Source organism: Pezoporus flaviventris, unplaced genomic scaffold (genome assembly GCF_033815535.1).
Source record: "Pezoporus flaviventris isolate CSIRO_AGI_PZ_B2104156 unplaced genomic scaffold, CSIRO_AGI_Pfla_v1 ptg000213l, whole genome shotgun sequence".
NCBI classification, from domain to species: domain Eukaryota; kingdom Metazoa; phylum Chordata; class Aves; order Psittaciformes; family Psittacidae; genus Pezoporus; species Pezoporus flaviventris.
Window position 1 is genome coordinate 11869750 of NW_026892761.1, and position 21196 is coordinate 11890945.

General features: G+C 52.1%; 2 protein-coding genes across 2 annotated transcripts; both read right to left on the reverse strand.

Moving 5' to 3' along the window:
- Positions 1–477: 477 nt before the first annotated feature.
- LOC133262668 (centrosome-associated protein CEP250-like) lies at positions 478–16828 on the reverse strand. Its single transcript, XM_061442071.1, has 8 exons — positions 16764–16828; positions 15926–16119; positions 15233–15360; positions 14884–15053; positions 12192–12344; positions 11694–11802; positions 6000–6139; positions 478–663 (listed from the first exon to the last, which is right to left on the reverse strand). The coding sequence occupies exons 1-8, from the start codon at positions 16800–16802 to the stop codon at positions 478–480; spliced, it is 1119 nt and encodes a 372-aa protein (XP_061298055.1). The 5' UTR covers positions 16803–16828.
- Positions 16829–17126: 298 nt separating this feature from the next.
- LOC133262313 (involucrin-like) lies at positions 17127–18139 on the reverse strand. Its single transcript, XM_061441353.1, has 2 exons — positions 17989–18139; positions 17127–17307 (listed from the first exon to the last, which is right to left on the reverse strand). Exons 1-2 carry the CDS (start codon positions 18120–18122, stop codon positions 17142–17144), a joined length of 300 nt encoding a protein of 99 aa, XP_061297337.1. The 5' UTR covers positions 18123–18139; the 3' UTR covers positions 17127–17141.
- Positions 18140–21196: the final 3057 nt, after the last annotated feature.

Sequence of the window (21196 nt, forward strand, 5' to 3'; positions counted from 1 at the left end):
CCCTGCACAGGTCCCTCCTCGCCGCCGCTCGACCCCTCCCGCGCTTCCAGCCCCTGCTCGGTACCGCACGACGGCGCTCGCAGCCCCGCGTGTGCGCGGAGGTGCGGGACAGGCGGAGCGGGCGGCTCCACAGGCGGCAGCGGCGGGGCCAGCAGCGTGCCTGGGCTGCCCCCCGCTCTCACCTTCGCCGTCGGGTGCCGCACCACCTCGTCTCCACAGCGCTGCTCCTCCTCCAAGCTCTGCAGCCGCCGCTGCGTGGCCTGGCCCTGGGCCGCCATCGACGCGGGGCTCCTCCTGCCCGCACCGGCAGCCGGGCGCGCTCGGACACTGACCCTGGGGTCGCTGCTCGCTACTCTCTCGCTTATCGCTCGCTGCGGTGTTGCCGCTGTCAGAGCCGCCCACAGCTCTGCCGAGGCGCTGTTACGCCGCGCTATAGAACGCGCTGCACTAGGCACCGGCCCCGACGCAGTTGAGGGGCTATTGTGTCGAAAGCGGGCTCGCTCCCCCGACGCCGCACACGCTCGAGATGCTCTTTAACTCCTCTTTGCGCAGCGGTGGGTGCCACGTGCAGTTCCTCAGGGCCAGCACACCCTCAGTCTGCCAGCTATCCCCTTTGATGCATGTCGAACAGGGACAAGCGGTGTATCGCAGTATCACAGTATGCTAGAGATCGGAAGGGACCTCAAAAGATCACCTAGTCCAATCCCCCTGCCGGAGCAGGAACACCTAGATAAGGTTACACAGGAACGTGTCCAGGCGAGTTTTGAATGTCCCCAGGGAAGGAGACTCCACGACCTCCCTGGGCAGCCTGTTCCAGTGTTCCGTCACCCTCACTGAGAAGAAGTTTCTTCCCTGTAAGGGACAGGCTGGAGCTGCACATACAGGCTCTTATTCTGGCTTTGTCTAAAGACACAGGAAGGAAAGCAGGCTTGTCAGGAAACATTGGTTTTTCCAAACTCCAGATGCTCATGAAGAAATGCAACAAACATGTACAGAAAAGTGGGCTCAGACCCCTTTCCTTTGCCCAGACTAGTCTGTAGGGGGATTCACTCACTCAAATGCCACCCATTTTACTGGGAGATGACTAGGAGTTTGTGGTAGCTTCAGTCACAGCTGGGCCTCGGCCTGCATCCTGGTTAGACATGACCAAGAGGTGCCTGATGAACCGAGAGCTGTGCTGCAAGCAGGTGCCAGCAGGTGGTATGCTCACAGCAGAGCAGACCTGTTGAACTCCCTGACAGAGGCTGTTGTAAATACAGCAGGTCTAGATGGGGTCAGGAGGAGGCTCTGGAAGTTCTCACCAGCTGGAAAAGGGAGGGATCCTGGGGATCCTGAGCCTGGGGAGGGATCATGCAAGCCTACCCCTCTCAGGCTTTCTTCTCTGGCTGTGCTCTCACAGGCACTGTTACATACAGGACACTAGCCCACACATGTAAGCCATGCAGCTGCCCTCACATGACCAGTGTTTTCCCACTTCTCCATTTACAGGGACTCCAAAACTCACTTATGGACAGTTTGATAAGTACAGCGCAGTTCTCGCTTCTTTTTTTGGACTGACAGCAGAAAATAGGCATTCAACAGCAAAACCAACAGAACAGCTTGCATTTCCCACTAGGAGCTCAAACTTCTGCCTATGAATGCCACATGAGTAGGAGCTCAAATCTAGTACGGAAAGCAAGCACATATCGATGGAATTATTGAACCTTTTCCTCTCTTCTGGTTTGCAGCATGAACAGGACAGGCTGCAAGCAGTTAAAGAAACACTGGCATAGGAGAAAAATCTTCTTCAGGTATCAGTGACAGCCTCTGAAACCCCCGCAAATACAGCAACAGGCAGGAATACTGCCTCGAGCAAGAGCTGCAAACAACACTGTCTGCCTTAAAAATTAAAAATGAGGAAGTGGAAATGCAGAGGGAGAAAATGCAGATGCTGCAGAAAGAGGCAGTACAGGCAAAAGCCTTGCAGCAGTCTCTCACTCGTGACTGCCAACCTGTCAGAGTAGGAGGGACAAATGAAGCTGTACTGGGAACACATGAGAATGCTGGAAAAGCAGACAGAAACGCGTGAAACTGCTCTCAGTCAGGTTATTAAGGGATTTAACAGAGAAAACCAGAAGATGGCATCCCAGGAAAAAAAGACACAAGACCTGGAAAAGCAGTGAGAACTGCTGGGAACTTGTGTTGGCAAGGTCAGCAAAGAGCTGGAGGAGAGAGACCAGGAGATCAAATTCCAGTAGGTGGTGGAGCCACCCAGCCGCTTGCTGGGACCTTGACAGTAATTCCCTCTGGAGATCGAGTCTGACATGGTGCTTAAGACGGAAACAGACACTTGGAGACCTTATGGAGCAGTACTTCAGGAAGTTAGGAAAAGTTGAGGCAGCGTAAAATGGGGCACTCACCCAGCAGCAGTGCTATATGTGGAAGGGCATCATGTTTATAGATTTTAGGTTTTGTCTCATTTGACAGGAATTTATAGCTCTAAATAAACCTCCCTCCTCATCTTCTGATCAATAAGCTCGAGGTCAGTCAGCCATTTCATACAAAGCAGGTTTTCAGACCTCATTCCCTATCCCCTGTTTTGCAATCACTGCTTCACAAGATGCTATCCCCAGTCCTCGGTATTTTGGCTTTTGCCTAGATTTTTAACGAGCCTTCAGCTATGTTAAAATACATGAAGCTGAATGCATCTCAGTTGAGGCTTCCACTGTATTTGGGACGATTATCTAGACAGTTTTCATAGTCAAGAGAGAAACGCAAGATACAAACTAGAACTGTAGAAAGTCACACTTAACAATGATCTGGCAAATCAGATCAGTCAGCTGATCGGAGCTAGCCTAGCTAGAGCCGCAGCCGGCACACTTCAGCGACCACGAGGGTCAACGGAGATTAGGAAAATCAGAGGGGATAGCGCAGAGACATCGCGATTCGCGACATCTCCCGATCCCCGAAGCCCCAGCAGCCCTTGCGAGAGAGGGGCTGACGTGGCGGGGGGCTGACCACCAGGCGCAGGGAGGAACAAGCAGGTCGTGTTGCTGACCCTGTTGCTGGTGTCCGACTGCTGACCAATATGGTCGCCTCCAGACAGAGAGCTTGCAGTAAGAAGACTGCAGCAACTCAGACAGAGACCCCGTCCCAAACCGTGGCTGTTCAGGTCTCTGGGTGCAGGGAGTGCCAGAGCCTGCTGCTGCCGGGGGAGGGAGGACAGCATTCCACCTGCGGGAGGTGTGAGCAGGTAGAAGATCTGCTTAGCCTGGTGGCAAAACTTAAGGGGGAGGTTGAGACGCTGAGGACCATCAGGGAGTGTGAAAGGGAGATCGACTGGTGGAGTAACTCCCTGGCGTGCCAGTCGGAACGGTTCCAGGGAGATACCCCCCGAAAGGGGAAGGAGCCCCTGCCTTCTCACACAGAGGGGGATGGCCCGAGACACCCCCTGCCCTGTAGCTGTTGCGCAGAGGTAGGGGACCAAAAAGACGACGAGGGTTGGAAGCGAGTTCCGGTTCGGCGTCGTGGGAAACCCTCCCCCCTTCCTGCCCTGCTTCCCCAGGTGTCCCTCCGTAATAGGTTCCAGGCCCTGGATCTTGAAGGAGAGGTAGGTGAGGATGTGGTGCAAGGCCAGCCCACAAGGCCACACAGGAAAAGGGGGTCGACTTTGCACCTCAAGACTGCCTCTGATAAGAAAGAAAGAAGGGTCATTGTAGTAGGCGATTCCCTTCTGAGAGGAACAGAGGGCCCGATATGCAGAGTTGACCCTCATCATAGGGAAGTGTGTAGTCTGCCTGGAGCCCGGATCAGGGATATCACCAGGGCGCTCCCCAACCTGGTGCACCCGACAGACTACTACCCGCTGCTGGTCTTCCAGACAGGTGGGGGGGAAGCTGCTTCCCGCAGTCTGAGGGGGATGAAGAAAGACTACAGGGCCTTGGGGCGGATGGTCAAAGAGTCTGGGGCTCAGGTGATCTTCTCCTCACTCCTTCCATCTTCCACTGATGATGTGGGAAGGAATGGGGAGATTCAGTCCATAAACGATTGGCTTCGAGACTGGTGCTGCAGGCAGGGCTTTGGATTCTTTGATAACGGCTGGTTTTATAGGGCACCAGTCTGGACAATGACAAGTGAGAAAGGTTTGTCTCACAGAGGGAAAAGGATGCTGGGACACGAATTAGCAGGGCTCAGTTGGAGAGCTTTAAACTAGATTCGAAGGGGGATGGGGTTGTAGCTGGGCTTGCCCCAGTGGGGCAGCACTCCAGAACTGATGAAGACTGGGAGGCCTCCTATAATCCTAGGGTGAAATCGGTGTGCTCAGCTCGCTCCCTGGAATGTCTGTACACCAATGCGCGCAGCATGGGAAATAAGCAGGAGGAGTTGGAAACCTGTGTTAAGTCAGGAGACTGTGATCTGGTGCCAATTACAGAGACGTGCTGGGACAGCTCACATGACTGGAATATAGTCATGGAGGGCTATGTCCTTTTCAGGAAAGACAGGCCAGCCAGGAGGGGTGGTGGGCTTGCTCTTTATGTGCGGGAGCAACTACAATGCACCGAGTTCTGTCCAGGGACAGATGACGAGCGAGTTGAGAGTCTGTGGGTGAGAATTAAGGGTCAGGCTGGCAGGGGCGACACTGTTGTAGGTGTCTGTTACAGACCACCAGATCAGGGTGAGGAAGTTGCCGACGCCTTCTACAGGCAGCTGAGAGCGGCCTCACAGTCACGGGCCGTGGTCGTCGTGGGGGATTTTAACTTCCCTGATGTTTGCTGGAAGGACCACTCGGCAACCCAGCCACAGTCCTGGCGAGAAGGGTCAAGGACAGCAAAAAGAGCTTTTTCAAATACATGGCAGATAAAACTAACACCAGAGGCAATGTAGGCCCACTGATGAATGGGATGGGTGCCCGGGTGACAGAAGATACAGAGATGGCAGAGTTACTGAATGCCTTCTTTGTCTCTGTCTACTTTGCTGCAGGCAGTCCTGAAGAGCCCTGTACCCCAGAGACCTTAGATGAAGTCAGGTCGACGGAGTGGTTTGCCTTAGTCGATGAGGAATGGGTTAGAGACCAGTTGAGCAATCTGGACATCCATAAACCCATGGGTCCAGATGGGATGCACCCGCGGGTGCTGAGGGAACTGGCGGAAGTCATTGCTAGACCACTCTCCATCATCTTTACTGAGTCTTGGGAAACGGGAAAGGTGCCTGAGGACTGGAGGAAAGCAAATGTCACTCCAGTCTTCAAAAAGGGCAAGAAGGAGGACCCGGGTAACTATAGACCGGTCAGCCTCACCTCCATCCCTGGGAAAGTGATGGAACACCTTATCCTCGGTGCCATCTTAAGGCATATCAAGGATAAGAGGGTTATGAGGGGCAGTCAACATGGCTTCACCAAGGGGAAATCATGCTTGACCAATCTCTTAGCCTTTTATGAGGAAATAACACGGTGGATGGATGATGGCAGAGCGGTGGATGTGGTCTACCTTGACTTCAGCAAAGCATTTGACACAGTCTCCCACAGCATCCTCACAGCTAAAATGAGGAAGTGTGGTCTGGATGATCAGGTAGTGAGGTGGACTGTGAACTGGCTGAAGGAGACAAGCCAGAGAGCTGTAGTCTATGGGGCGGAGTCTAGTTGGAGGCCTGTAACTAGTGGAGTGCCTCAAGGGTCAGTACTGGGACCGGTATTATTTAATATATTCATCAACGATTTAGATGAGGGAATTGAGTGTACTATCAGCAAGTTTGCTGACGACACTGAGCTGGGAGGAGTGGCTGACACGCCAGAAGGCTGTGCTGCCATCCAGCGAGACCTGGACAGGCTGGAGAGTTGGGCAGGGAATAACTTGATGAAATATTACAAGGGAAAGTGTAGAGTCCTGCATCTGGGCAGGAACAACCCCAGGTTCCAGTATAGGTTGGGGAACGACCTGTTAGCAGTGTAGGGGAGAGGGACCTGGGGGTTCTAGAGGACGACAGGGTGACCGCTCACCCAGCGCGCCGCCACACGTCTTCACCCGAAAGTCTTCCAGGGTCTTCAGGAAGGCATCGAACCGCTTCAGCCGCCACAACGACTCCATGGCGCGGCCCGGAAACAAACTCGCCTTCCGGGCCGGGGCCGCCCCTGCCCCGGCTCCGCCCCGACGGGCAGCGCGGCCTGGAGCAGGCGGGGGTGGGCAGGGTGTTCCCGGATGCTCCGGGGAGGGGAGGGGAGGGAAGGGAAGGCCTGAGTTTCGCTGCCCGCTCGTACGCTCCTGCCTCTGCTGCCAACGGGCCCGAGCCTCTGAGGGGCACCCGAGAGACAGCGGGACAGGGCCCGAGGCCGAGGCCCGGCGGCTTTCACGCGACACCCTCCTGCCCATCACCCGTCCGTCGCCGCCGCCTCTGGAGGCTGCGGGGCTCGTTCCTAACGCCCCTTGGAGAACATCCGAGCAGCCACAGAGCTGAAGCACATCCCCTCGGGAGAGCATCAGCGCGCCCTGTGCTGGAGCTGCGAGGGAGGGAGGGAAGGAAGAACCCCACTTTCTTGCCGCACTTTCCATCGCTGCCGGGTGTGCGTTCCCGGCCTCATTTTGATAACGCTTCCATTGCCCTGCTTCCTCAAGGGAATGGCTGGGAACTCCAGAGGCTAAAGCAGTGGTTTACTGTGAGGATGGAGGCACGGACCCCGAGGTAGAGCGCAAGCTGGATCGTTTATTGCAAAGATTACACGATATTTGTATGCTTCCAAGCAATCAGCCAAGCACATCTGTCTTTGCCTTGTGGTTACATCAGGTGAAAGGCCTGTCTGATTTTCTTATCGACATCCTCTTTCCAGTTCCAACGTCCTTGTTCCTTGCCAGTTCCAACATCTTCCAAGTACCAGTCAGGGACCGGTCACTCTTAATTGCCTACTGTAGTTCCTCCTTCCCATGGTCTCTGACAGTTTCGATACATTCCACCCCCCACAGCTTACTTGTGCAAGCAAAAATCTAGCACAGTCTTTCCCCAAGCCACGTATTTACCTACCTCTTGCTTCTGCCAGCTGAGCAAGCGCAGAACGTCTCGTATTAAAAATCATGAGAAAATTCCAAACCCTCCACCTTACACTCCCAGAGGGATGACCTTGGCCTGTGTCCTGGGTTCAGCAGTAGCAGTCATTTTTCTCCTTCTTGGTAGCTGGTGCAGTGCTGTGTTTTGACTTCCAGCCTGGGAACAGAGCTCATAATACCGATGGTTTTGGTTGTTGCTAAGTGATGTTTACCCTGACCAAGGACTTTGTGAGGCTCATGCTCTGCCAGGGAGGAGGGGAAGCTGGGAGGAAGCAGAGACGGGGCACCTGACCCAAGCTAGCCAAAGAGGTATTCCATACCACAGCACGTCACGCCCAGGGCGGGGGTAACTGGGAGTTACCCGGAAGGACACGGGGTCTTCTGGGTCGGACTCATTTCTTGGCCGGTGGTATTGTATTCTCTTCCCTTGTTATTCTCTCTTACCATTGTTGTCGGTGGTGGTAGCGGTGGTGATTTGTGTTGTACATGGGTTGCTGGACTGTTCTTGTCTCAACCCGTGGGAGTTGCACTCTTTTGATCCTCCTCCCCGTTCCTCGGGGAGCGGGGAAGGGGAGAGCCCCGGGTGGGCGGGCGCTTGATTGCTCTCAGCCCAGCACCACTCACTGGGAGTGAGTGAACAAGCTGTCTGGCTAGGGTTTAAACCACGACAGTTTTTTTTGGCGCCCAGCGTGGGGCACGAGGGGTTGAGATAACAACAGATCTGACCAGATCCGTAGTCACTCGTCACAATACTGATTCATGGATGGTGGCAAATGCCCTGTGGGGGTGGTTGAAGCAATGGAAGCAGAGCAACTGGCAACGCAGAGGTAAACCCATCTGGGCTGCTGCACTGTGGAAAGATATTGCTGCCTGGGTGCAGAACCTGGTGGTGAAGGTACGTCATGTAGATGCCCATGTACCCAAGAGTCGGGCCACTGAGGAACACCAGAACAACCAACAAGTGGATAAAGCGGCTAAGATTGAAGTGGCTCAGATGGACTTAGATTGGCAACATAAAGGTGAATTATTTTTGGCCCGGTGGGCCCATGACACTTCAGACCATCAGGGCAGAGATGCAACATACAGATGGGCCCGTGATCGAGGGGTGGACTTAACAATGGACACTATTGCCCAGGTTATTCATGAGTGTGAAACATGTGCTGCAATTAAACAAGCCAAGCGGTTAAAGCCTCTTTGGTATGGAGGACTATGGTTGAAGTATAAACACGGGGAGGCCTGGCAGATTACCTGTATCACACTGCCACCAACCCGCCAAGGCAAGCGCCATGTGCTTACCGTGGTGGAAGCAACCACCCGGTGGCTGGAAACATACGCTGTGCCCCATGCCACTGCCCGGAACACTATCCTGGGCCTTGAGAAACAGATTTTGTGGCGACACGGCACCCCAGAGAGAATTGAGTCAGACAATGGGACTCATTTCTGGAATAACCTTATAGATATTTGGGCCAAAGAGCATGGCATTGAGTGGGTATATCACATCCCCTACCATGCACTAGCTTCCGGGAAAATCGAAGGGTACAGTGGGCTGTTAAAAACTACACTGAGAGCAATGGGTGGGGGAACTTCCAAGTATTGGGATACACACTTACCAAAGGCCACCTGGTTGGTCAACACCAGAGGATCTGTCAACAGGGCTGGCCCAGCCCAGTCAGAACTTTTACATATTGTAGAGGGGGACAAAGTTCCCGTGGTGCATATGAAGAATTTGCTGGGGAAGACAGTCTGGGTTATTCCCGCTTCAGGTAAAGGCAAACCCACTCGTGGGATTGCTTTTGCTCAGGGACCTGGATATACTTGGTGGGTAATGCGGGAAGATGGGAAAGTCCGATGTATACCTCAAGGGGATTTGATTTTAGGGGAAAACAGCCAGTGAACTCAATTGTATGCTGTTGCCCGCTGTGTAATACTTCTGTAGCCCATCAACTAGATGTCTTCAGGTCACCAGCGACTGGCCCTGACTTCCCGCCAACCATCATCCCAACAGAGAATGAACTTTGATAGAACCTGATGAGTTCTGCAGTAAAGGAACGACCAGCATCAGCAGGCAACGATCCAATACTGCACACAGCCTTTCCTGCCCTGAAAGATTGTTACAAGAGATGGAACATGACATCATGGCCCGAATGGACTCGGCAGCATTATAGGGATTGGTCCATGCACTAAGAAAATGATCTCTTTCTCTTGGTCTGTGTGTATATGTATGTTGTCCTGGGTTCAGCAGTAGCAGTCATTTTTCTCCTTGGTAGCTGGTGCAGTGCAGTGTTTTGACTTTCAGCCTGGGAACAGAGCTGATAACAATGATGTTTTGGTTTGGCCAAGGACTTTGTGAGCCTCATGCTCTGCCAGGGAGGAGGGGAAGGCGGGAGGAAGCAGAGACGGGACGCCTGACCCAAGCTAGCCAAAGAGGTATTCCATACCGCAGCACGTCATGGCCAGGATGTAACTGGGAGTTAGCCGGAAGGGCTGAGACTGCGGGGTTGGAGGAGGTATGGGTCGGGGCTTGGTCGGGCTGGGGGGGGTGAGTTACCGGTTGGCTGGTGGTGAGGTGACGTATTGTCTCCCCTTGTTATTTCCTTTATCATTGTTATTATTGGTAGTAGCAGTAGTGATCTGTGTTATACCTTAGTTACTGTTTTTATCTCAACCCGTGGGAGTTGCATTCTTTTCGATTCTCCTCTCCGTCCCTCCAGGAGTAGGGGGAGGGAAAGAAGGGGGGAGTGAGTGAACGAGTTACCTGACTGGGTTTAAACCACGAGAGATGTATATACATCTGGGAGAGCGATGGTATATTGAAAATGTGGGATCTGAGCATGACGAGAATGGTATGGAATAAGGGGTGGATAATGTCCTGGGTTCAGCAGTAGCAGTCATTTTTCTCCTTCTTGGTAGCTGGTGCAGTGCTGTGTTTTGACTTCCAGCCTGGGAACAGTGCTGATAATACCGATGTTTTTGGTTGTTGCTAAGTGATGTTTACCCTGACCAAGGACTTTGTGAGGCTCATGCTCTGCCAGGGAGGAGGGGAAGGCGGGAGGAAGCAGAGATGGGATGCCTGACTCAGACTAGCCAAAGAGCTATTCCATACCACAGCTCGTCATGCCCAGGGTGTAACTGGGAGTTACCCGGAAGGACACGGGGTCTTCTGGGTGGGACTCGTTTCTCAGCGGGTGGTATTGTATTCTCTTCCCTTGTTATTTTCTCTTCCCATTGTTGTCGGTGGCGGTAGCGGTGGTGATTTGTGTTGTACATGGGTTGCTGGACTGTTCTTGTCTCAACCCGTGGGAGTTGCACTCTTTTGATCCTCCTCCCCGTTCCTCCGGGAGCAGGGAAGGGGAGAGCCCCGGGGAGGGGGGGGGGGGGGGGGGGGGGGGGGGGGCGGCAGTGGGCCTCACTTGCTTCCACCCCGGCACCACTCACTGGGAGTGAGCGAACAAGCTGTCTGGCTAGGGTTTAAACAACGACAGCCTGTTCAGGGCGCTGGCTGGCAGAATACCTTGGGAAACATTACTGAAGGACAAAGGGGTCCAGGAAGGCTGGATCCTCTTCAAGACTTAAAGCCTCAAGGCATAGGAGCAGGCGGTCCCTATGTGCCACAAATCAACCAGCGGGGGAGAAACAAGCCTGGCTCAACAGGGAGATGTTGCTGGAACTCAGGGAAGAAGAGGCTTTATCCCCTGTGGAAGAAGGGACTGTCACCCCAGGAGAAGTACAGGGATGTTGTTAGGTCTGTAGGGAGAAAAGTAGAAAGGCACAGATGGAAACTAAATCTGGCCACTGCCATAAAAGCTAATGAAAAGTACTTTTACAAATACATTAGCAATGAAAGGAGGGCCAAGGAGAACCTCCATTCTCTATTGGATACTAGGGGCAACCTAGTGACTGAGGATGGGAGAAAGGCTGTGGTGGTTAATGCTGCCTTTGCCTCAGGCTTAATAGTCACACCAGCCATCCTCAGGGTACTCGCTTCCCTGAGCCGGATGGCAGTGATGAAGAGCTGACTGGAGTCCCCATAACGCAGGAAGAAATGGTTAGCGACCTCCTGCTCCTCTTAGATGTACACAAATCTGTGGGTCAGGAGTACCCACGGGAGCTGGCAGAGGAGCTTGCCAAGCCACTCTCCATCATCTGTCAGCAGTCCTGGTCCAGTGGGCAGGTCCCAAAGGACTGGAGACTGGCCAGCAAGGCACCCCTCTATAAAAAAGGGCAGGAAGGAAAACCACTTGCTTCTCCATACTGAATGACTGCAGAATGTCTTCTATTAAGAAACAAAAAAGGAAAGTCAGGAGTCCCTGCCCACATGTAAACTACTTCTAAATGTCAAGAGAACAAATCCACCCCTCTGTCCCACAGCAGTAAAAGACGACGATTCTGGGAAGGATAGAGGACAGGAACCATGTGGTGCTACAGCTGCTCAGGAAGTGAGAGCTTTCTGGCTCCTCCCCTGGTTCTGCAAGTCAGGTCATTGATGCCTGCAGCGTGCATAGGACTCCTCCTGTAAAGAAAACACAAGGATTTCTTTTTGGTCTCCAGTTTGGCCAGGACCATGGTCTATATTTGACTTATACTAGGTCTGTATTCAACTTCTAGTAGGTCTGTACTGGGGGGCTGCTGCCCCTGGGATGTGTCAGAGCCTCCTCCCACCAACTAAGCCTCTGTTCTCACCTAGAAGCAGGCGTCTTGTGTGGTGAGGCTTGGAGAAGGAAGATCCACTTGCACCTGGAAGAGACTGATCACAGTGGAGCCTCATCAGTTTCCTCCATTGACATTCCACCTGCACGTTTCTAGGAGAATGGGTCACAGAAACCTGCCACCAAACAACGAGCGAAAGGGCCTCTCGGGCGAAAATGTTGGGCTCAAAAAGCACTCAGTGTAGACTACGGACAAGAAAGAGCAAGATGAAATACTTCCTGACACTGGACTCCTGAGAGTCCAGTATGTGTGTATAGGGACAGCAGGGTAAGAAGGGTGGTACTGGAGTTAATGTGCATTTGTGAAGGCAAATGAGGTGCCAGAAGAGAAGGAAAACACAAAAGGGTGTGTCCGAGGGGAGAGCGGGATAGGGAAGGGAACAAGCAGAGGACCCCAAACTGCTGTCTGTGGAGACGTGTGGTGCTCCAGAAGACTGTGAGGCTTAGCGTGGGCAGGGAAAGCCTGTTTCACCTCCTCAAGAGACTTCTTGAGTTCAGCATTGAATTCCTTCAGCTCAGTGTTGGCAAGTTTCAGCCTTGCAACTTCTTGCTGCAAACTTTCCAGCTGTTGCAACAGGAGCTTCTTCTCCAAGAGCCACGATTGCTGCACTCCTTCTGCAATAGCCTGCTGGGTATTCAGAGAGGAGGTTACGTGAGCTGGTGCCACACAAAGGTTAGAACGTGCAAAGTCCCTTCTTCCCCTCCAGCCCAACACAACAAAATCTCTTCCCAGGGGCCCTCCTCCACATCACCTTGGAGAAATCCACACGCATTTTCTTTCAACCATTTTTGGCACATGCCAAGTCCTAACCACAACATGTTGGCCAAGGTTGCTTAGACAGGAGAGGGCCAAGTACCCACCCCCAACTTTTGGACTTGAGTTCATTTGAACAACAAGCTCTGTAGTTCTTTCAGTACCTGTGGGCTTGACAGAAACCATTCTAGCAGGTGAATGGGCTCTGGCCGGAGCTATGCAGACAGGCAAGCCTGCTAGCTGCAGTCGTGGCCTCTTTTGGCCAAGCAGGTCATAGTTTGATGGGACCATCCAAACCTTTGTTGAACTGAATCTGTGGCTGCATTTACTGTCCCAGCATAGTCCTGTGACTTTTCATGTGCCTTCAAGTTTCTTGACGGGAAACATCATTAGAATCCTTTATAGATGTTTTACTTGACTGATGAGCGGTCACAGTGCCTACCTGGTGATGAAACCTGTCTGTGTCTCTCTTCTTCACTACTTTCTCAAGCAGATCACCACACAGCGATGACATGTTACTTTCCTCTGTCTGCTTGAGGAACTTCAAATTGTTCTCCTTCAGTCTTTGTCTCATTTTCTCAAGATTCTGCTCTAGAGTCCTGGCCTGTTTGCCTGCTAACTCCTTCTGCTTTTGAAGGTCCTGTACATGTCTTTGTAAAGACATTATCTCCTTCTCTCGGGTGCCTAGAGAAGACTCCGTGTGTTGTAGTTTTTGCTGTATGGTTTTAATCATCACCACTGCCTCGTTCTTTTGCTGTTGAAGCTTCAAGACAGTCTCCTCCAGAGCCCTTATCTTCTTTTCTCTCTTTTTCAGAGTCCGTTCTGTTGCTTGCAGTTTTTCTTGCTCAGCTCCGTGCTGCTTCTCCTTTTCCTTGCATGCCTCACATTGCTTTCTAAGGGATACAGTTTCTTGATCTTTTTCCTTTAGTGCCACTTCAACTGCCACTTCAAGCAGAATTTTCTTGTGCTGTTCAGAGTCTTTTTCTTGGTTTTGGAAGGTCTCAATCACTTCCTTCTGAGATTCGATCACAAAATCCTTTTCTTTCAGTTCTGCCTTAGCGTATTCTAAGTCTTTGCGCAAGACATTCATCTGTTCTTCTGTTTTCTCCTCATAGCTCCTTGTTTGTTGCCTTTGGATGGCTAGGAGTCTGTCCTTTTCTTTTAAGGTTTTTAAGGTCTGTTCCACATGCTCACGGAGAGCCCTTAACAGCATTTCCGTGGCCTCTCCGGCTTCCTGGTTTTGCTTTTGTAGTGACTCCGGGTTTTGATCCGTTACGTCATTGATAACCTGGCTGGGAGCAGTTTCATGCATTTCTCTCTGCTTTTCCGGCGTTCTTGTCTGTTCCTGGCACAACGTTTCTCCCTCCCTCTCTGACAGCATGGTGATCATGTAAGTGAGAGTCTCCTGCAAAGCTTTTGCCTTCGCTGCTTGCAGCCTGTCCCGTTCATGCTGTAAAACAGGGAGAAAAAGGTTCAATAATTCCATCTGTATGTGTTTGGTTTTCATACGAGATTTCAACTCCTGCTCCGGTGGCAGTCAGGGACTGCCTGCTCTCTCCCTGCCTCTCGGGATCCTGCAGACCTTTCCTGTGCCACCCTTCTCATTCTTTCCCAGCTTACTCAGCCAGGCCCAGCTTCCTTTCTTTCCTTCTCTGAACCCCTTCTAGCTCTTGTTTGTTCTTTTGGGGATGAGCTACCAAGGACTACAGCCAGGACTTAAAGGGCAGACTAACCATGATTTAAGCACGGCATGATGATGTTCTCTCTATTAGGGGGGAAAGGAAGAGAGAACAAGCCTGACGTTTCATTTCACTACTTGGTTTCTGCCTTTTTTTTTTTTTAATATCTCTACTGTGCAGTGTTTTCATGGTTCCATCCTCTAGAAGCCCACTGTGCCCTCTTGGAGGAATAATGCTCACATCAGACTGTCATTTTGTGTTTGAAGTCAGGACTAGTTTTCGCCTTGCAACGCTGACGTAAGACATGGCCACAAACAAAGTACCAGGAACAAGGGGACTGTTCCATATACTTCAAGCCCAAGGATACTTCCTCTATCAGCCATGAAAGAACGAAAGGAAGGAACAAAGTTTGCTTGGCTGCAGTCCCCAGCACTGTTAGGAGTCTTCTTCACGGTAGGCAGGAGTCTGGTAAGATCCCACTTCTTTGGTACCATGCCTTGGGGACCACCCAGCCTTTTGTTGAACTGAATCTGTGGCTGCATTTACTGTTCCAGCATAGTCCTATGACTTTTCATGTGCCTTCAAGTACAAGCCATTGGCTCTGCTGCCTGGCCTAGCAAGATGTGGCCTATGAGAGGGGCCTGCTGCCAGTTCTCACGCTCAGGCTATTACTCTTCTAAAGCCAAGCCACAAAGCTTGCTTGAAGAAGTCAGAAGCATATTGTTTCCTACCAGGGCTTGCAGGAGCTTGTTTACTTCCACTTCGTGATCAGTTTCCAGAAGCTTGAGAGTCTCGTCATGCTGCTGTTCTGCCTGCGAGAGCTGTTCTGCCATGGTCTTCCTTTCCTGCTGCATGAGATATCTCTCAGCTTCCAGCTTCCATCTAAGGCACTTCACTTCCCCTGCAAACGCAACAAATGGGAGGATTCAGAGTCTACGCAAGGGGTTCTGGCCTTACTAACCTAAAGCCATTTGAAGGTCAGTGGAGGAGGGAACTCTTTCCAGCTCCTTCACTTAGAAGCACTGCAGAAAGCCCGCTGGCCACGGGGGTCAAGGGAAGCAAAGCACATGAGGCTCTCACCTTGTATCAGTTCATTGGCCTGTGTGACTGTTTGAAGTTGGATTTCCAGCTGGCTCTTGGTGATCTCCAACTGCAGTATGTGCCGCTGAGCCTCAGATAGGCTGTTCTCCAGGGTCTCGTTCACTGACCTTCAAGTTGTGAATACAGAGAGAAATGAGTTTCTTGCTCCTGACACCCACAGGAAGTCACTCCAGTAAGAAGTGCCCTCCAGATTTTCAGCATGAGCCTCTAGACCTGAATTCTGAACATCCTGTGTCGAACGACTTACTAAGGAGAGGTCTATGTTCAAACACACAAACCAAGAAACCAAAACCAGAAAGAAGCTTCCGGTTTCAGTAAAGATCTCTATGGATGAGTTATTACTCAATGCAGAGCCAAGGTACCAGATACTGAAGAATTATATTGGCTTGCTTTGGACTTCACACAGGAATGTGCAAGGGGGCATAAACATGAGCCGAAGGCTCAGGAGACTTTTGTTAGCTGTAGCTGTCAGAAAAATAACGTTCAAATCACAGTGTACTCCTTGCTTATGGTTTTTTTTTTTTTTCTCAAGATTCTTCCATTTTCTGTCCATGGAAGGTGAAAATATCTGCAAAGCACACAGGATGCAATAAATCCTCAAGTAACGATTCCCACCTCTGTAATTACAGACCTTCAGTACCATCCTGCCTAGGGTCTCCTCCCTGCCTTTACCTGGCCTGTGTCAGCTGCTCTGAAAGGCCTTGTCTGTCCTGCTCCAAGGCTGACAGTTGCACCTCTAGGGCAGCCACCTTGCGCACCAGCAATTCCTTCTTGCTGGACATCCTGGCCAGAGTGTGCACTTGGCCAGAGGACTCTTGGAGCAGCTGCTCCAGATCAAGCTTGGTCGAATCTTGCTGGTGGTAAACCTGAAAACAGAGCAAAATACAGTTGTGTGCAGAGGCAGCGGTGCAACTTCTGAAGCAGTGGGCTGAGTAATAACTCCTGTACTGGGGGCTGAAAGTTTCAGGGCCTCTGCTGAGTAGTGCTCTAATACCCTGGGCTGGCAAAAGGCACTGGCACCATTAATGTGAAAGTGATGGGTAAAGCCATACTGGGTTGCCTGGGACAGAAGACAACTGAGAGAAGTGCACAACGGCTCTGCAAGCCATCAACACGTTTCCAAGAAGTAACCAAAGCCTTGCGACCTCCAGCACTACCAAGCGTCTCCTTGACAAAACCACGGCAGAATCCATCAGATGCAGCTTCACTGAGCCAAGCAGCCAAATGCCCACCCAGAGAGCTCTGGGACTTGTATCCTCTGTAGGAGGTCTGGCTTGGACAGGAAAATCCTCGACTTCAAGGAGCAGCTCCGCATCCCCTGTGTGTCTCTGACGTGCTCCCAGTTCAGCTCTCCCAATCGCAACGTGGTGGGGATCAACTACCCAAAGAGCCTGTGTGCTCTGACCACCATTTTTCAAGGAGAAGAACATTTTCCCTGCCTTCAGCTGCCAGAAACAGCACCTGGGATGATCTGGCTGTCACATCTCCCTCTCCCATAAGGTGACTGTACCTTCTTCAGTGCCTCCGTAAGCTCATGATCGTCCTGCATCAGCTGATTCCTGTGAAGGAGCAATTTCTCCAATTAAGTTTTTCCTGTGAAAACGTTCTCCTTTCTAAAACTAAGATACAAGCTATGTCCAAGATACGGCAGTTGGAATGATTTCCAACAGCTTTCTATGTACACTTAAAGAATGTGGGAATTTTCTGATTAGAGCTGCAGCACTCTTTGCCAGGAGCTGTGCTGTGTGTCAGTAGGGAGCCAGACCTGCCCAGGTGCTCCCTTCACCTTTCTATGCTACTCATGATAAGCGTGCCAAAGTTGTTATCTTTATGGTGGGCCTCCTTAAGCCCAGCAGTGCTCAGCCCTGCCCAGAGAAAGCTTTAAAACTCACAGGTGCCCATGGTCACGATGCACTCTCTCCAGTGCCTGCTGCTGCTCCACCTTTTCCTTCAGCTGCAGTTCAGTCTTATGCTGAGGCAGACTGCAAGTTTCTTGCTTCTGTGTTAGATTTTGCTGTAGGTCCTCCTTGATTTTCCTAAGCTTGGCACAGTCACTGCAGAGACAAGGCTTAGTCAGCAGAGAAAGAGAAAAAGCAGCAGAGCACACAGCTGGGGAGACTGGCAAGGCAGCGAACGCGAATGGCAAAGCTAGAAAGAAACCAGCTCAGCTGGCTAAGGAAAGGGAAAGTTTCAAGCTAACTGAGGCATTAGCAGCTGAGCCTGTTCCATTATTAGAAGGTTTTGCTGCAGGTCATCCTTGATTTTCCTAAGCTTGGCACAGTCACGGCAGAGACAAGGCTTAGTCAGAAGAATGAAGAGGCCTGAACAGTCACGAATCCCATTTTCATCATGCCAGGATGGAGCTGTGGGCAGCACAGTAAGGAAAAATTTCCTCTTCCCCTCACAAGATAACTGAAGAGGGAAGATGTAAGGAAGGCAGGCATTTGCCTTCATTCACTGAGAAGCAGTGGCTAGGAAAGGGCACCTAAAGAACAAGCACTCCGAGAATCAGCATGTCGAGAGGGAGGACTCTTGTATTCCAACAGCACGCTGAATCTCCTGGTCCTGCCTCAGCATTCACAGTAGAGCATGAAAAGCTGTGACAGAGGGATGCTAAAGTGCCAAACAGGCATACACGAGGTAGGGCAGGTGATTTCTTTGCCCGTAACACCTCTGAACTCTTAGAATTGGGAGCAGATTGCTTCTAGAACACAGGAAGAGGAGGAAACACTCACCTTCTGGGTGCATCTGTCAGAGCCTGCAGGTGCTGCTGCTCCCTGGATGACCTGCATTCCTCCTCCAATTGCTCAAGTCTTTGATGCAGCCTCTTGCACTCCTCTTCCTGCTGTCTGCACTTGTGCTGCAGCATGCTGATGGTGTCCTTGGCATAAAGCTTTTCTCCTAGGGCCTGCAAGCGATAGGCAGGGAAGGAGCATAAACAAGCAATCTAGAGCCATTCTTCACTGCAGTGAGCAGGGAAGATGGCTCCAGATACGTGCGAGAAGAAGCAAGCAGAGAGAAGGCCAAAGGTCTGATGATGTGGTGGAGGTCTGTTGCAGAATGACTCTAAGAGCAGAACCATAGAGTTCTGGAGGACTGTGCAAGCAAGGCAGGGGGTGGCCCCCACAGGTGGCCGGAGACCGGACCTGGGAGGAGAATGTGGAGGAAGCTGTGGGGGCTAACCAATACTGTTGTGCCAAGAAGGAGTGGCTGAATACCACTCCTATATATGTGTGAACTGCGTCACAAATAAAGGAGAAGTTGCTTATCACTCATATTGGGTTGGCTTGTCTGCTTCTCCTCGCCGCTTACAGAGGTCAAGGAGAAAAAACAGCAGAGCACAGAGTTGATGAGACTGGCAAGGCAGTGCAAGACCAAGAATGGGAAGGCTAGAAAGAAACCAGCTCATTCTTCTCCAAAGACAACCACAGAACGGAACAGGCAGTGTAGCCCTGTCCTGAGACCTGGGTCAAGCTTTACTGCTTCAGCAATAAAGCACGCTTTCACGCTGACAGAGAGCAGATTTAGATTAGACATTAGGAAGAAGTTCTACCCTGTGACCATGGTGAGGCCCTGATGCAGGTTGCCCAGAGAAGCTTGGACAGGGCTTCTAGTGGAAGGGTCCCTGCTCGTGGCAGGGGTTGGAACTGGAGGAGCTTTAAGGTCCCTTCTAACACAAACCACTCTGGGATTCTAAGATCCTTGATGGGATTTTTCTGGCCTGCCGTCTTTAGTTGGCAGCCCGCACGCTCACCCCTCGTACTTCCAGCTGCTTCTCTAACGCTTCGCACTGCTTCCAGTACTTCAGTACCTGGATAGGTACACGGAGTGAGGGGGAGCTTGTACCAGACACGGCTCCTTCTGCAGCTTTTCCCCACGCCCCAGCACTGCCCATTTCCCCCCCTGCACAGGTCCCTCCTCGCCGCCGCTCGACCCCTCCCGCGCTTCCAGCCCCTGCTCGGTACCGCACGACGGCGCTCGCAGCCCCGCGTGTGCGCGGAGGTGCGGGACAGGCGGAGCGGGCGGCTCCACAGGCGGCAGCGGCGGGGCCAGCAGCGTGCCTGGGCTGCCCCCCGCTCTCACCTTCGCCGTCGGGTGCCGCACCACCTCGTCTCCACAGCGCTGCTCCTCCTCCAAGCTCTGCAGCCGCCGCTGCGTGGCCTGGCCCTGGGCCGCCATCGACGCGGGGCTCCTCCTGCCCGCACCGGCAGCCGGGCGCGCTCGGACACTGACCCTGGGGTCGCTGCTCGCTACTCTCTCGCTTATCGCTCGCTGCGGTGTTGCCGCTGTCAGAGCCGCCCACAGCTCTGCCGAGGCGCTGTTACGCCGCGCTATAGAACGCGCTGCACTAGGCACCGGCCCCGACGCAGTTGAGGGGCTATTGTGTCGAAAGCGGGCTCGCTCCCCCGACGCCGCACACGCTCGAGATGCTCTTTAACTCCTCTTTGCGCAGCGGTGGGTGCCACGTGCAGTTCCTCAGGGCCAGCACACCCTCAGTCTGCCAGCTATCCCCTTTGATGCATGTCGAACAGGGACAAGCGGTGTATCGCAGTATCACAGTATGCTAGAGATCGGAAGGGACCTCAAAAGATCACCTAGTCCAATCCCCCTGCCGGAGCAGGAACACCTAGATAAGGTTACACAGGAACGTGTCCAGGCGAGTTTTGAATGTCCCCAGGGAAGGAGACTCCACGACCTCCCTGGGCAGCCTGTTCCAGTGTTCCGTCACCCTCACTGAGAAGAAGTTTCTTCCCTGTAAGGGACAGGCTGGAGCTGCACATACAGGCTCTTATTCTGGCTTTGTCTAAAGACACAGGAAGGAAAGCAGGCTTGTCAGGAAACATTGGTTTTTCCAAACTCCAGATGCTCATGAAGAAATGCAACAAACATGTACAGAAAAGTGGGCTCAGACCCCTTTCCTTTGCCCAGACTAGTCTGTAGGGGGATTCACTCACTCAAATGCCACCCATTTTACTGGGAGATGACTAGGAGTTTGTGGTAGCTTCAGTCACAGCTGGGCCTCGGCCTGCATCCTGGTTAGACATGACCAAGAGGTGCCTGATGAACCGAGAGCTGTGCTGCAAGCAGGTGCCAGCAGGTGGTATGCTCACAGCAGAGCAGACCTGTTAAACTCCCTGACAGAGGCTGTTGTAAATACAGCAGGTCTAGATGGGGTCAGGAGGAGGCTCTGGAAGTTCTCACCAGCTGGAAAAGGGAGGGATCCTGGGGATCCTGAGCCTGGGGAGGGATCATGCAAGCCTACCCCTCTCAGGCTTTCTTCTCTGGCTGTGCTCTCACAGGCACTGTTACATACAGGACACTAGCCCACACATGTAAGCCATGCAGCTGCCCTCACATGACCAGTGTTTTCCCACTTCTCCATTTACAGGGACTCCAAAACTCACTTATGGACAGTTTGATAAGTACAGCGCAGTTCTCGCTTCTTTTTTTGGACTGACAGCAGAAAATAGGCATTCAACAGCAAAACCAACAGAACAGCTTGCATTTCCCACTAGGAGCTCAAACTTCTGCCTATGAATGCCACATGAGTAGGAGCTCAAATCTAGTACGGAAAGCAAGCACATATCGATGGAATTATTGAACCTTTTCCTCTCTTCTGGTTTGCAGCATGAACAGGACAGGCTGCAAGCAGTTAAAGAAACACTGGCATAGGAGAAAAATCTTCTTCAGGTATCAGTGACAGCCTCTGAAACCCCCGCAAATACAGCAACAGGCAGGAATACTGCCTCGAGCAAGAGCTGCAAACAACACTGTCTGCCTTAAAAATTAAAAATGAGGAAGTGGAAATGCAGAGGGAGAAAATGCAGATGCTGCAGAAAGAGGCAGTACAGGCAAAAGCCTTGCAGCAGTCTCTCACTCGTGACTGCCAACCTGTCAGAGTAGGAGGGACAAATGAAGCTGTACTGGGAACACATGAGAATG